The 16,459-nt window shown below is 46.2% G+C and overlaps 2 protein-coding genes across 2 annotated transcripts in view; both read right to left on the minus strand.

The window, feature by feature from the left end:
- LOC135261881 (tuftelin-like) overlaps positions 1–4,821 on the minus strand; it is a 30,638-nt gene extending 25,817 nt beyond the window's left edge. Inside the window, exon 1 of the mRNA XM_064348566.1 lies at positions 4,443–4,821. Coding sequence (XP_064204636.1) covers positions 4,443–4,508 — 66 coding nt within the window. The 5' untranslated portion in view covers positions 4,509–4,821. The remainder of the gene's footprint in view (positions 1–4,442) is intronic.
- Positions 4,822–10,080: 5,259 nt separating this feature from the next.
- The window catches only part of LOC135260408 (cingulin-like), a 31,640-nt gene continuing 25,261 nt past the window's right edge, over positions 10,081–16,459 (minus strand). Inside the window, exons 17-21 of the mRNA XM_064345620.1 lie at positions 15,767–15,850; positions 15,122–15,243; positions 13,840–13,948; positions 13,187–13,350; positions 10,081–12,581 (exon numbers count right to left, since the gene is read on the minus strand). Of these exons, the coding sequence (XP_064201690.1) occupies positions 12,488–12,581; positions 13,187–13,350; positions 13,840–13,948; positions 15,122–15,243; positions 15,767–15,850 (573 nt within the window). The 3' untranslated portion in view covers positions 10,081–12,487. The remainder of the gene's footprint in view (positions 12,582–13,186; positions 13,351–13,839; positions 13,949–15,121; positions 15,244–15,766; positions 15,851–16,459) is intronic.

Consider the following 16,459-nt stretch of genomic DNA (forward strand, 5'->3'; position numbering starts at 1 on the left):
CTGTTTCGCAGGGCGAGGGGGGAAAGACCCGCCCCTTCGGCACGCGATCGCGACGCGTTCCTCCTGCTGAAACCGATTCGCTGCGCCCGAGAGCCCGCAGGACCGGCGGGCTTAGGAGCGCAAAGCCCGAAACGGGGACGGGGCACGGCCGTTTGAGACGGGCCGCGAAGCCGCAACTCCGCCCGACGGCTGTCCTCAGAGAGGGGCCGGCAGACCGGCAGAACGGACCCCCACGGCTGGTGCTTCGGGGCTAGCGCCGCCGCCGCGCGCGCTTCTGCTCTTAATTATTCATCCCGCCCTGTCACTCATTCACTCATGAGACAAAGCACCTACAGTACATTTAGCAGATGCTCTTATCCAGAGCGACTTACACAACTTTTTTTATACACAACAAATTTACACTGCATCCATTGCATACAGCCGGATATATACTGAAGCAATGCAGGTTAAGTACAATGTCCGTGTCCCACCCGGGAATCGAACCTGTGACCTTTAGGTTACAAGACCAGTTTGTTACCCAATGTACTACACCGCCGCCCTAGTGGAAACTGGTGGAAACTGGTATCCCTGGTGGCAACATCCCACTGAGGTGGGATGTAAGAGAGAACGGGGACTGGTGTATACAACTGTTTGGAATGTGGGCCAGAATTATTGGTTTGTGAATAAAATCAGAGTAAAACGCCAGCCCTCTGGGCCTGAAGATGAGCTAGGATTAGCTCCAGGGTTGCTAAACGCTTCCACACGCTTAAAGAAAACTTATCTCCGCCTCTTTTCTGACATTCGGATAGGGGGTTGTGTATCCAAATTTATTTGTAACTTTCTGAAACCGGCATTCTGAAATCCTTGCCCACTTTCCGCAGCAATAGGCCAGGTGTGCAGTGAGCAGAGCTTCAGGAGGTCTGCAAATCCTCAAATGTAGTTTGCCAACCGCCAGCAAACATCAGAAGAAGAAGAAGAAGAAAGGCCAGTTTACAGTTTGGCGATGTATCATTGCCACGGGCAACTGTCACATTTAATGGACAGTCGCAACAACTTTTAGTTTATTCCATCACCATCATTGTTGTGACAATCGCTGAGACTCAAATTGTATTGAACTTTGACGCCATCGATGCCTAAGTTGTCATAATATTATCATAGAAAGTTTTCATATCCCGCAATTATCTTTAATGAACAGTAGAGTCATTAACTAACCAAACCTTAAAATAAAAAAAACAGAAGACAGCACATTTGTTGAGTTAGATAAACACAATTAGAATGTTTCCATGCCTGTATACTGCTGACTTGGCAGACTGCAAAGATGCCATTAACATGACTCGTCACTTCTGTGATGCGTTCGGTTACGTGTTTATATGTGTTTAATGTGCTACAGCGTTCAATGCCAAAGTCGAGTGACAGTGGAATGTTGGTGATGATGTAGCGATATCCATCGGCCAATCAAACATGGCCGAACGGTAAACAGGCCTGAACTACGCCGCTGACGTGAACACTTCTGAATAAAAACTTTCAGTGCGCTCACCAATAATGTGTGCACTTGTATGACTCTTTTCGCCGCGATTATAAAGACACAAAGTCGTCGCTGAATTCTCTGATAAAAATCCCACCCATCTCTATGACGGATGGCTACTCCATCCCACCTTTGAGTGTAGCTTCTTTGGAAAAGGTAAGAACAACAACACCGCCCCGGTCTGTTTGAAGCATGTAGAAGCCTTAACCCCGTTTCCGGAAAGCAGCAGGGTTGAGTGGAGTTCCAAGTTAACTGTGTAAAACTGATTTAATTAGTCAATTAAATGCTGGCTAACAATTAAAACCAACACTCCAAGACCAGGGTTGCAAAGCCCTGGTATTTGTGTGCGTGTGTGTGTGTGTGTGTGTGTTTGCTACAGTGCATTATTGGGCCCACATATACTCAGGTTGACCCACAGCTTTCCACAACCTATTTACATTCCTAAAACAGCTGGTAAGAAGTCTGAGCCAGAACAATTGGTCGGACCTATAACTGACATACACACGTGTGTGCAGTCGTGCTACCATGTTATGGAAAAGCTTGCAAAAGTAACTAATATAATAGGATGCAGGAGTGAACTATAAATAGGAAATTCAATCTTGCATGTGTAGGTGTGCGTGTGTGTGTGTCTGCACACATGTATGCATGTGCATGTGCTTGTGTGTATGTATGTGCGTGTGTCTGCACACATATATGCATGTGCATGTGCTTGTGTGTATGTGTGTGTGTGTGTGTGTCTGCACACATGCATGCATGTGTTTGTGTGTGCGTGTGTGTATGTGTGTGTGTGTGTGTGTCTGCACACATGCATGCATGTGTTTGTGTGTGCGTGTGTGTATGTGTGTGTGTGTGTGTGTCTGCACACATGCATGCATGTGTTTGTGTGTGTGTGTGTGTGTGTGTTCACATGCCCGAGTGTCACATGCCCGAGTGTATTACTGGGCCAAATTCCAGACATACGCTCTCGTTGAAACACAACCTTCCATTACCTTTTTACCTTCATAAAACACCTGTTTCCAGCAAAGTTCCCATTCCTAAGATTAGCGTTTATAAACGTCCACAGGATTAACTGGGGAAGCTGCGGATGAAGAACACAAAGCAGGCAATTTGCAGAGCGCGAGCTCTGGGGATTTGGCCCGGCTCAGTTTTTGGAACAGAGTCAGGCCGGCCAGCCCGAGAGTTCTCGCACATCCGCGATGACAGCCACAGCTACCATCCATCTCCCGCCGGGACAAACAGCCCGGCGTGGGAGCTTCGACGAAAACATCAATCAAGCGAATCCTCCCGCAAACGTGAAAGAATATGTCCAGTTCTGACGTTTTTATAAAAGAGGAAAAGAAAAAACACACAGTTCTGAAGATCCCGGAATGCACGAGCCCGGAGAGGTGGCGTGTGATTGGTCACCTGCTGGGCTACTTGAATGGGTCCTACATTTTTTAAGCAAGACGTGAGAGTTAAGCTACTGTGCTGGGACCACCTATTGTTCTCGTTTGTCTTCTAGGCCAGTCTTTTCTTTTATGACAAATGGAGCCCCAGTTCTTTTGTGCTACCTACATACGTGTCATGCATCTTGTGTAAAAGAACAGTGCTCATCTTTGTTCGTACTCCTCCTTCTCCCCTGGGCACAGGGGAAGCTTCCCTTTGCAATGGAACATTCCACCCCCCACCCCCACCGGCCACACCTCCAAGCCTATGGGGTACCCACCCGAATCGCGCCCCTCCCTCCCCTTGCCAGGAAAACGCACCTGCGGCCCAATCAATCACATGATCAAATGAATGCGCTCCATTGAGCCAGCGCGCGTCAGGCCGATCCAAAAAACCCTGTCAGCACACGAGAGGCATCGCCGCGCGAGGCCAATGCCGCGCTGACTGAGCAGGATCCTCCGTGTTTGCACACGCGGCGTGCGACGTCTTGTGCAACCCCGGGGGCCGATCCAAAGGAAACGAGGAGAGAATTATCGGGAGAACTGGTTCCCAGGGACAAATAAAAGAAGAGGTTGCTACAATTCAGAAAAATAAATCTGGAAAGTCAAATATTGGAGGCTTAATCAACTTAAGAAAAAAAACGTGCTGAATAAATATAAACGTTCATAACAACACAAAGTAGAGAAGTGACATGGTGATAATATTGACTCGATCAACTCACTACACCCTTGCAAAACATTTATTTGTTTCGCAAGAAGAAAACGGCCATGATTTTGTTTCGCAATAGTGTACAGTTCACTGATGAATAAAAACGCAACTTATATCTGGTCTTAGCTAGTAGGTTACCCATGGTTCAGTAATGCAGAATTGTAACGTTTGCGCGAGAACGTGTGTCCTATCCATCTCTGAAGACCCATCAACTTGAAACAGAAAAAAACGATGAAGCGACCCTGGATAGTCTGAAGTGAACCATATACACACTAAGATACCCAATAAAATACACACATGCGGACACACCTGGGATGCTGGGAGACAGAAATATGCCTGAAGAGCTCAGTGAGTTTAACGCAGACGTGCAATTAGGCTATCTCGCGCGCGCACCTGTCCCAACTGCAGACATTCACGAGCGCTTTGGTCTTTGTGCACAAACCTTTGCGACGTATCCTCCAATTTAACTGGGTGAATACACCCGTCTGCATTTCCCATCCATACATTTTAATTGTCGCATTGTTAAAATAAGGTAGCTCCAAAGTGTGTCCCCAGAGTTCTCGCGCTCCTTGCTTTAAAAGCTCCATCCAAAACTGGCACACTGGTACCGTTCTCTACCCTGTCAACTAAGCTACTCAGCTCCATGGGCTGCAACCACATTTTCCTTCCCATTTTCCGTCCCATTGAATTTTACGTTAAGAACGAAATATCATTCCCTCCAGCCCAAGGCATTTTGATAAGGAGACTGAATAAGGATAGAGCATTGCACTAACCGTTAAAGTTTAAAAAGCAGTTCCACACTCACCGTCGTTCCTGTCTCCGTTTCCACGTTTTCGACTGTAGTACACGGTCCTCGGGTAATCACATTCATCTTCACAAGTAAGAGCGACAGAACAGCGCAGAAAAAGTTACAAATTAAAAATTTCCGTTAACCTGAACTAACCTTTAATGACAGGTAATGAAAGGTTATTGAACGTCTAAAATCTCATTATTTACTCTGCGCACTTATTTGGCAATACGTGCGACTCCGCTTTATTTTTCTTCATGCTCAGAAAAAAACCGCTAATGGCTACTGAACGGGGAACATTATGTTACAAATGACCGAGCAGTGAACGGTGTCTTCGTGCATTTCAGTCTTCTCTACTTCAGTCTTGTCTCCTTTTTTTCTGTAGTTACTACGTCAACTGGCCCGAACATTTCCTAGTGACCTCGCAACGGAAACAACCCGCTTTGACACGCCCAGGAGGGATGGAGTTAGTATCGCTCACCTGAACAGGTATCGTAAATCATTAGTTCACAAGCAAGAAAAACAAGGGATGCCGCTATTACAAATTATTTCATAAAAGTCAACAGCCAAGGATTCGTTTATAGATTATCAAGCACGTATGTTTATTTGTTGCATTCTTGTATTGGTTGTTGGCCTTACTAGGATACGAAAACAGACGCTCATGTAATACACATCTGAAAACCGCTCCGCAACACGAAATACTAGCCTACGCGTCTAGGCTAATATTGCACATGTCACAGGAACATAATTAAAAATGATTAAAAGTACGAATAAACAAATAAACGTAGGCCTACCTTGTTGACAAGAACGTAGATGACTTAATCAGCCACGTGCTGCCAAGTTCAGACTCAACAGCTGGAGGCGTCAAAATCCGTTTAAATTGAGGACTATCAAATCGCAAAAACGTTGACCAGCTCTAGTTAGATAGTCATTTTGTTTGAGTAAAATTCTGCCTTCACATTTATAGCTGTCCACTTTCCTCTCTATCGCAATCGATAAAAAAATAACTTATCAAATTGTTTTTCTCGTTCTGAAGCCTGCTCCTTTCTCTCAGTGTACTGCTGAAACTCTGACGATAATGTCAGTATTAGAAATACCACACCAGCCTGTCGGAAGATCAGCACTTCATCCGGTGCTAAATTAACTGACAGTGGACTAACTTAAAGCACAGCATGCATATGCACCACCAAGCACCGATAAAAATGTTACACCCTTGTAGAGCATTAATTAATTTTTAGAAAAAGTGGTGCGAAACACACTGGCTTGTTTTTACTTTAATACTAACTTCATAAGGTCACGAAAGTAGTTTTCCAAAGAGGAAGGATATTCATCATTATCTTAATACCGAGACAACAAAACTCACTCAATGCGTGCGCACACTCAAACACTCCGGCACACACAGCACTCGAATTTGACTGACGTACAGTTTGTGCTCCATAATGGTTATCTGAGCCTGAACTAAGGTTGTTTTTCAGAATTGTCTTTTGGATATGCGGATACTGAGTTGGAAATCCTCCTCTTCGGAAATCAGAGGAATGCGGTTGTCTTTCAGGTCTATGACCATTCTGACCTTGAACTTCGAATTTGACCAGGAAAGAGACCCCGAAAAAGCGTGTTTACGCGCCTACTGCTTATCACATGCGATTATCACTAATGAAATACAATACAAATACAGCCACATTACTTTTTTATTTTATTTTAAAAAACATTTTCTTCGAACAGATCTATCTGGAAGGATTCAGAATGGGAGAGGGAGAGAGAGAGAGAGAGAAAAAAAAGACACTGCTATACCCTAGAGCAGGGATAGTCAAATCTGGCCATTGGGTCCAGTAGTGCTGCTGGTTTACATTCCTATCCTCCAATCACGGACTGATTTAAACCTTACGTCCCGGGTGAGGGCAACCTCTGACCAATCAGTGACATTATTGGATTGTGGACTACCGGGGGCTGAGGCAGATGAGGGTAATTAGCTGTGATATGAATGTATAACAGGGATCATCAACTCTGGCCCTCGAATCCAAGTCCAGCCCTGGTTTTCTTTTCTCCCGGGTAATTTGCGCTACTGATTGACCAGACTGTCTTCACACCTGACTCCCAGGCAAAGGGAGGGTGGAAAACCAGCAGTTCTCGGCCCTCGAGGACCGCGAGTTGCTGATCCCTGATGTACAGTATATGAAATATGTCAAGTCAGCACGGCCAAATGAGCTATTAAATGAAAGGTAATGTAAAGCTGCATAGGCTAGACATGCCCTCTACTCCCATCCCCTGATATTTAAGCGTCAGCGTGTCATAAAGAGACTCATCCACCGTGAGCTTTCAGTCCCTCGTGGTCTTTCTGAACCACCTGCCTGAAATCATTATCATCTTGAGATGCCCCTGCAGGGCTAATCAGCCTTACCTCACCTGCTTCCACAGCTTGGGATGACGCCCTGTTCCTGTACCGGTTCCCTCTGGTGGTCCCAAATATTTTAATCTTTTGGACCCCGTGAAGTGACCGCCCTGTGGCCAGGCACCCTCCCCTCTCTGTGGTCAGTGTTCAGCACAGCGTCTGCTTAACGCAGCAGTGGAACTGTGAAATCACTGGCATTGTGATGTCACTGTAGAATGGATCTATTTGAAACAGGAAGCTGTTCGGTCAAAATGACACCCTTAACCCCATAAGGAGTGGGATCACAAATATGTGATTAGAATGTTCTTAACTGAACATTCCAATGCTGATGTAACAATCCCTGGAATGGAGTTCTATTTTTGAATTTTGAAAAAATAAAAAACATTCCAAAAGGGTCAATAATTACAATGGTCACAATATTACTGATGATGTATAAGCCAGAGAGAGATCATTTTTATCTGAAAGTCTAGAACATAGTTTTGTGAAATAGGAAGTATTTCTTCTAGGGAAAATATCTGAAAATGTATTCCATTTTGACGAGGATGCCCTGGGACTCTTAGGACCTGCAGGCCGGGACCTCTGCTCCACAAGTCATGCTATGCTGAGACACGTGACTGTACAGAGCTAGCCTGGCCTTTTACTTGCTCGAGACGGCACATCCGCTGCTGCAGGAACAGAGCATTATTGACACAGAGCAGGTGCTTTCACCTTTCACAAGTCCATCGCTGATTTTAAAGGTGCAGTTTATTTCAACGCACAGCTCATCTGGTGCGCCTGTGCTCTGTGCTGTTATTACCCTTAGGGTACAGTCACTGATACCCAGTGACAGCGCTTTTCTCCTTGTGAAAAATGAGCAGGGTTTTGCTCGGGGTCTGAAAGGACCATGGCAGCCTGGTGTTAAATGTGTGTGATGTCTGCAAGGTCTGGCTCCAGTAGGTCTGAGGTAACTGTGACTGAGAGTGTGTTTACTGTGGAAGGGCTGTACATGCGGACACACACACACACACACACACACACACACACACACACATACACAACTGCACGCACGCACACACACACACACACACACACACACACCCACAGACATGCACACATACACAGAGACGCACACACACACACAGACATGCACATACAAAGACACAGACACTCCCACACACAGAAACGCAGACATACACACACACACGCACACACACACACACACAGATACTCACACACAGACACGCACACACACGCACACACACACACACACACCCTGCCACACCCAGTTATGCGCAGTACAAATAAAGCCACGTCCGCACACACACACGCACACACACAGTGTTTGGCACAACGCAGCTGACACGGTGCATGTAATCCCTTCTTCAGTGACACGTCTGTGGGGGGTTTTAGGCTGGGTGTGGTCCGGACAGACGGGTAAACAGTGGAGAACAAAATCCTTTTTGACATCTGAAAACAACATTACGTTTACCAGTAAACACACCTAAACGTAATGACAGAGTTAGAACGCCTAACATATACAGTTACAAAGCGCATTATGTTGAGTGTTAAGGCTCTAATGACATAATATTCTGTGTCACGTCATATGAAAGCCATTTGGCAAAAGCTGGTTATAATGAATCATGAAGGCTTATGACAGTGTCATAATGATTCATTATGTAGCCCTTATTAAAATGTTATGCATGGTATGTAAGACCCACTTCAATTAAAGTGTCACCGTTACGGGGAATTACAATCACTTAGCAGGCATTCTCACACAGAGCAACGTATGGAAGTGGAGAACATCAGTATAGCTCTACGGAATACAAAACATGTAATGTCACCAAATGCAGTATCACCAAGAACACAATAACAAGTGCAATGCAGACCTAACGAACACCAAACAAAGTACGAATAGAATAAGGAAACCTGGTGGAAGACATAATGAAAGGAAAACATGAATCTACTCCTAATTACAACGAGCCCCAGGTCATTATCGCTCTCTGCGAAACTCCGCAGGCAAAAAAATCATTTTGTTTTGAAGGTGTCAACGGTTTTTTTTCTTATTGTTTTATCTTCCATGAAAAGTTGACAGCAATGTCATTTCTTTAGCTCTTAAATCTGGTGGAAGACATAATGAAAGGAAAACGTAAATCTACTCCTAATTACAACGAGCCCCAGGTCATTATCGCTCTCTGTGAAACTCTGCAGGCAAAAAAATCATTTTGTTTTGAGGGTGTCAACGGTTTTTTTTTCTTATTGTTTTATCTTCCATGAAAAGTTGACAGCAACTTCAGAGGACTTCTATCTGTGGAAAGAAGATAAATTCACATACCATCCTGACAGGTAGCAGACCAGTCCCTGGTTTACGGTTTTGTGGTATGTAAATATTCAGCGGTTCAGCGTGTTTTGCATACAGCGCAGTCGATTTATTGGCTCCGATATCAGGATCTCTGGATCCCATCCGTCCATCCACTGTCTATACCCGCTTATTCCTGGTCAGGGTGAAGGGAGGTGCTTGGACCTATCCCAGCGTGCACTGGGCGAGAGGCTGGAAAAGACACTGGACAGTTCTCGCTGAATCTCTTCCATTAAAAACAACACGTGCACCACGTGTCATTGTTGGTGAACATGAGCCCTTGGCAGACCTGGGTCAAATACATATTTGTTTTGGATTCAAACCAATGAAATACTCTCAAAAAGTGCAAGCCCCGCCTTCTGGTCATATTGGCAAGCTCAATTACACCAGGCAAGACCAATAGAGCACAGAAAAGCATTTGAATCCAAATCAAATACATATTTGACCCAGGTCTGAGCCCTGCATAATGCCATGGTGCAGAAGCACCATCCTGAAGACTAGATCCCTCCCCTCCCTGGTTGCCATTACCACTAAGCTACTCCGTGTGGCTGGCGGCCACAGCCATAGCCCGGCACGGTAAAGCTTTTAAATCGCACGGGGTCTCACCGCTGCATCGGACACTGGGACTTTAGTGGTCCATGCCACCTGCTAGCACAGGCACTGCAGGACTACGCCGGATTTGTTCCGCTTTATCCCTTTAAGGTGTAATTAGAATGTTCTTAACTGAACATTCTAATGCTGATGTCACAATCGCTGCTGGTAACTGAAAGCAACGGAGTTCTAGAACACTGACATTCTAAAAAAAAAAGAAAAAAAAAGAAATCATTCCAAAAAAACCTCTTCAAAGGGGCAATACACAACCTTTCATAGAAAGCAAGACGATGTAGAAAACACAGCACAGGAGAAGAGAACGTGATTCTCAGGCATGTCCATTGGCTTGATACACAAAGTTTATTAGCGACACAGCAACACTAATGTTAAAAAGGGTCATTCGTACAAACAGTTCCGCTGAACATTTTATTATTTCATAACATATGCAGAAAAACAATGTCAAACGAATCTGCTCTGCATACTCCACCGTACAAAGCAGAACAATCTCCCATCATTCACCTGCCCGTACAGAAAATCTTCTGCATTTCATAACATTCTACAGCTAGTACAACAGTTAAATGTAACGCTGAATAAAACAACCCATGTCTACGTAGATATAACCATCATTTACCGAACTCAGATCTTCAATATCAATCCATTCACAGGTTGAAAGCGTGTTCTGGTTGTAACAGGTCAGGTGTACAGTAACAAACTGGACTTAACGAGCAAAAATAGTAATCCGTCATAAAATTATTTTCAGGATCATTTTGAGAAATTAATTACTCTTTATACAACAATAACATCAACATGAATAAAATTACAATTAAGGCATGAGTGAAACATTCACAGTTTTATCTTCTTCCACATGATTTCAAGGAATGTGTCAGAGAGAGAGAGAGAGAGAGAGAGAGAGAGAGAAAATCAAGCAGCAAAGACATGAAGGTCGTAACTGGATCTAAAAACAGGAGCTCATCAGGCATATAAAACCAAAAAAAGATAGAGGGAAAGAGGTAGAGAGAGGAAGGAGAGATGACTGTGTACAAAAGGTCTAAAGAAAAACAGAGAAGGAGAGGGTGCAAGAATCCACAAAAAATAACAAAGAGGGGAAAGATGGCAAAAAACCTCAAAATGAATGCACACACAACATCCTTCCACGCGGAGTCTAACTTCACAAGTCCTTCATAAACATGCGTAACTACTTCATAAGCCCGACATGACTTAAGCATTCATAAAGAGCAGCAGAGCTTCATGACAGATGACATAGTGACATCTGTGGCCTAGATGCTGAAGGAGAAAATAAAACCAACCTGTTCAAGTGAAAAGCAACCTACGTAGACCGTAATAAAGCACCTACGCCACGCTATGAAGCTGTTATGGCAGCCTTATGTAGTCCGGACCACATATCCATAGCAACAACTGGTGACAGGTGAAGAGGGGGAACCAGGTGATCATAGAAAGAGAGTATTAAATTCACAATCAAAACTGTTCACACTTTGTTGCCGAGTAACCGGGTAAGGCAGTTGTTTGTGTCAGTAGAAAAACACAGGTGCACGCGTCGTTACCATAGCGAATCAAAAAGGCACAGCAGTGTCGAAACATCGCAAACTCCACAACCAGAAACAGTCGTAGTTAAAACCGACATTCAGTGGGGGGGGGGAACAGTTAAAAGCTTCCAGTGCCTCTCAGCGGAATGAGGTAAAGGCTAGCGACGTGTTCGGACAGGTGGAACCCGACCGGAGTTAAACATGCCGCTCGCACTTTCAACATTTCAAGGGTGGCTGTCGTTTCTGTTTAAAATTGACGAAACAGTTCCAACTGTGTGTCTGTGCGCGTGTGAGAGAGTGCTTGAGTGTGAGAGTTTGCGTGTATGTGTATGCATGCATTATGTATAAGTGTGTGTGTGTGTGTGTGTGTGTGAGTGCTCTAGTGTGTATGTGCACTTGTGTGTATGTATGAGTGTGTGTTGTAGAATGATGTGTGTGTGCGTGCTAGAGTGTATGTATGAGTCTGTGTGTTGGTGTACTGATAAGCCTGTGTGTGTAAGTGTGAGCGCTAGTGTGAATGTGCACTAGTGTGAACGTATGAGTGTGTGTTGGTGAACTGCTGTGTGTGTGTGAGTGAGTATGAATGCAGCAGAGTCTGAGACAGACATAACAGGGTACCAGTGAAGGCCTCTTCTCTAATTCAGAAGGTGTGAAAGGTCACAGTCTGAACGCGGCTGTTGAGTGTCTAGAAAAATGTAAGCATGACCCTGATGCGTCCGAGATTGTCTTCGCGTTGTGCCACGGCATTGCGACTACTAGTGGCTGCTTCCTTTCGGGTGCGATGTTACCACGACAACGTACCTAACGCGGCAGAATGCCCCTCCCCCCAAACTAGCCACTCCCCCCCCCATGGTGATGCTGTGCTACCAGGCTCCACCCCTAGCATGAGTGCTCCCATGAATCCCTCTCCCTTTCCCAGTAGAACAGAGCCCAAAGCTCAGTGCAGTAAACACATTATTAAGACTCAACCTGGCTGACACCAGCAGGGGGCGCTCTGCTAAAGTAAATTATCTGTGTGGTGAGTGTGGAGTAACCCCTTCATCACTGTCCATCAATGCTGAGGGGGGTGGAGAGACCTGCTGCTAAATCTCTCCCTCTCTTTATTTATCATGTTCCTTCTCTCTCTTCCTCCATCCCTCCTTTTCACATCCCTCCGTCTCTCGGTCTCCCGCTCGTTCTAGCAGCCGGCGAACTGCAGGTGGCGCTATGACAGCAGGGAGGCTATACTGAACGTGTCGTCCAGGCCCTCGTCATCCGCGGAGCTCAGGATTGGACGACGCGACTGCTGTGCCTTCCTCCTGAAAACGTAGCGTCAGGGTAACATTAAAAAATGTTATAGTGCTACACAGTACACAGTCAGACACTTCTGCCGACACAGACTCAGTGACCTAGGAATCAATTTTAGTCTTTTAAATGGTAAATGGAGTGCATTTATATAGCGCTTTTATCCGAAGCGCTTTACAATTGATGCCTCTCATTCACCCATTCACACACACACGCACACACCAACAGTGAAAGGCTGCCATGCAAGGTACCAGTCAGCTCGTTGGGAGCAATTAGGGGTTAGGTGTCTTGCTCAGGGACACTTTGACACGCCCAGGGTGGGGGATCGAACCGGCAACCCTCCAACCGCTCTCATTTTTTCAAAAACATCATTCAATACAAAAGTAGTAATAAAAAACAAAACACAAATACAGAACAAATAACTTTATTTAACTTTATTTACTAACTTTAACAATCCATTTAATGTTTTGCTTTTACTTTGCTTCAGTGACACGAGCAAAATAAAAGCATGAACCAGAGCTGTGCTCATGCCAAAGTGCTCCCCCTGCTGGTCTTGTGTGGTACTGCACAACAGCATGCAGTGACATGGACAGGACTGACTGACAGGGGTGGGGCTTACTTTAGCTCCGCCTCCAGGGTGGAGACTCGGGCCTGCAGCACGTCCATCTGCTCCAGGTGCTCCTCGGCCTCCCGCAGACCCTTCCTGCGCAGTCCCTCCAGCCTCTCCACCTCTCCCTCCCGCTCATCCACCTGCCTCTTCAGGGCCTTCACACGCAGGGCCAGCTGGGAGAGAGAGGGGGGGAGAGCGGGAGAGAGAGGGAGAGAAAGAGGGAGAGAGAGGGGGAGAGAAATAGGGGGTGAGAGAGAGAGGGAGAGAGGGGGAGAAAGGGAGCAGGAGAGAGGGGAGAGGGAAAGAGAGGGAAAAAAGAAAGAGACTATAAAAATCTACAGACACATTGCAGCCCTCCTGAACTCAAGTTTGAATATCCCTGTTTTAGTACAGTACAGCTTGTGTACTATTGTGTAATGCAGTGGTCTCCAACCCTGGTCCTGGAGAGCTACAGGGTCTGCTGGTTCTCATAGTGACTCTGCACTTCATGAATCAAATAGAGCAGTTGATTACACAGTTAACTCAACTCACCTGGTGTCTTGGGTCTCATTGGGTGCTGATCTTAAGGTGAAAACCTTAAGCTGTAATGTGTGTGTGTTTGTGTGTGCGTGTGTGTGTAATGTGTGCGTGTGTGTGTGTATAAAGCGTGTGTGTGTGTGTACCTGGTCTTTCTGTTCAGACTGTCTCTGTCTCTCCTCCTCCATTATGATGTTCAGCTCCTTCAGCCTCCTCTCCATCCGTCTCTGAGCTGCCTGCAGACTGCTCTTCTCCCTGACACACACACACACGCACATTATACACACACACACACACACACACACACACACATTATACACACACACACACACACACACACACATTACACACACACACACACACACACACACATTATATACACACACACACACGCACGCACGCACAATTATAGAACATCAAAATGCACATGCAGGCGCAGGCACACACACACACTCTCACACACTCACACATTCACATACAGACGCACGCTCACACACACTCTCTCACACACTCACATACAGACACACGCTCACACACACACTCACACATTCACACAGACACACGCTCTCACACACACACGCTCACTCACACACTCACACATTCACACACAGACACACGCTCACACACACACTCACACATTCACATACAGACGCACGCTCACACACACTCTCTCACACACTCACACATTCACATACAGACGCACGCTCACACACACTCTCTCACACACTCACATACAGACACACGCTCACACACACACTCACACATTCACACAGACACACGCTCTCACACACACGCTCACTCACACACTCACACATTCACACACAGACACACGCTCACACACACACTCACACATTCACACAGACACACGCTCTCACACACACACGCTCACTCACACACTCACACATTCACATAGATACACGCTCACACACACGCTCTCTCACACACTCACACATTCACATACAGACACACGCTCACACACACTCACACACTCACACATTCACATACAGACGCACGCACACACACACACACACTCTCTCACACACTCACACATTCACACACACACGCTCACACACACACATACAGACACACGCTCACACACACACACTCTCTCACACACTCACACATTCACAGACAGACACACGCACACACACACACTCACGCACACACTCACATGCAGACGCACGCTCACACACACACTCTCTCACACACTCACATGCAGACGCACGCTCACACACACGCTCACTCACACATTCACATACAGACACACGCTCACACACACACTCTCTCACACACTCACATGCAGACGCACGCTCACACACACGCTCACTCACACATTCACATACAGACGCACGCTCACACACACACACGCTCACACACACACACACACACACACGCTCACTCACACACACACACGCAGGTGTGTGGTACCTCTCTTCGCTGTGGAGTCGCTCCTCCAGCTCCTGCACTTTGGTCTCCAGCTGGGACACCCCCGTGGAGGGGCGCGCAGTCTGACCCTCCACATCAGCCAAACGGCCCCTCAGCTCCTTCAGCTAGCAGAGCGAGCGGGGAGGGAGGGGGACGGGAGGAAGAGAGAGAGAGAGAGAGAGAGAGAGAGAGAGAGAGAGAAAGAGAGAGAGAGAGTTTCAGTTTTAATAAAACCATTATTGTCTACTTTACTTCAGTAGTGGCTTACCCCCTTAATTGCAACACTCAGTCAATGCATCTCAGTCATTTTCCTTTGTATGTCAGAACAACCAAGAATCATCCGTATTGCATGAACAGTAGAAATAAAATAAAAGGAAAACCATTAAAAATGAAAAAAGTTGACTGCCCATCATCGCCAACCTGGCAAAGACCCCCTCCCCCCCACACACACACACAGACACACACTGTGTGTATATATATGCAAATTCTACGATTCTTTAATTGTGTCGCCATTAAGCCCATGAGAATTGTTTTCAGGATCACTGGTACCAACCTCAAGAAGGTTGTTCTTCCTGATTTTCCAAATGCACAATTTTGCTCAGCCAGACACATAGATCAAAAAGTCAATCCTCCTGAGTCACACCGTACCTGTCTCTCCAGAACACTCTTATCCACCTCCACATCCTGTCTGCAGGCCCTCTCCTGCATCAGCTCCGAACGTAGCTGGTCTACCTGAGGGGGGGGAGGGGGAGGGAGGGAGGAAGGGAGAGGTTGAGGGGGAGAGAGAGAGATAAGGAGATTGGAGGGAGAGAGAGAGTGGGTTTCAGATACGTCATGTCAATAAAAGCATTCTGAAATAAAATCAAGAAGACAAGACATGTCTGTACACAGGCATAATTGTGGTTTTTACATGAACTTTTTTTTATTGCTCAACAGCCATAACTGCAGTTTAATTTCACGCTGCACAGGAAGGGTTGGGCCATACTGCAAAGACTGGCTCAGACCTGCTGAAAAAAAGCACCTATCGATGGAACTGACCAGAGTAGGACGAGCCACGTGGTCAGTACGTGGTCAGTACATGAGTATGCAGGTGCAGCGAGGTGAAACAGTGCGGTCAGTCTGTGGTCAGTGTGTGGGTGTCTGTGGTCAGTGCATGTCTGTAGGTGCAGTACATGGTCTCAGACAGCCAGGTAAAACAGGGTGCGGTCAGTACATGTCTGCAGGTACAGTGTATGGTCTCAGACAGCCAGGTGCAGCGGGTTGCGGGGTGTGGTCAGTACATGTCTGTTGGTGCAGTGCATGGTCTCAGACAGCCCAGTGAAACGAGGTTGCGGTCAGTAC

This window comes from Anguilla rostrata, chromosome 8 (genome assembly GCF_018555375.3).
Source record: "Anguilla rostrata isolate EN2019 chromosome 8, ASM1855537v3, whole genome shotgun sequence".
In the NCBI taxonomy this organism is placed as follows: Eukaryota; Metazoa; Chordata; class Actinopteri; order Anguilliformes; family Anguillidae; genus Anguilla; species Anguilla rostrata.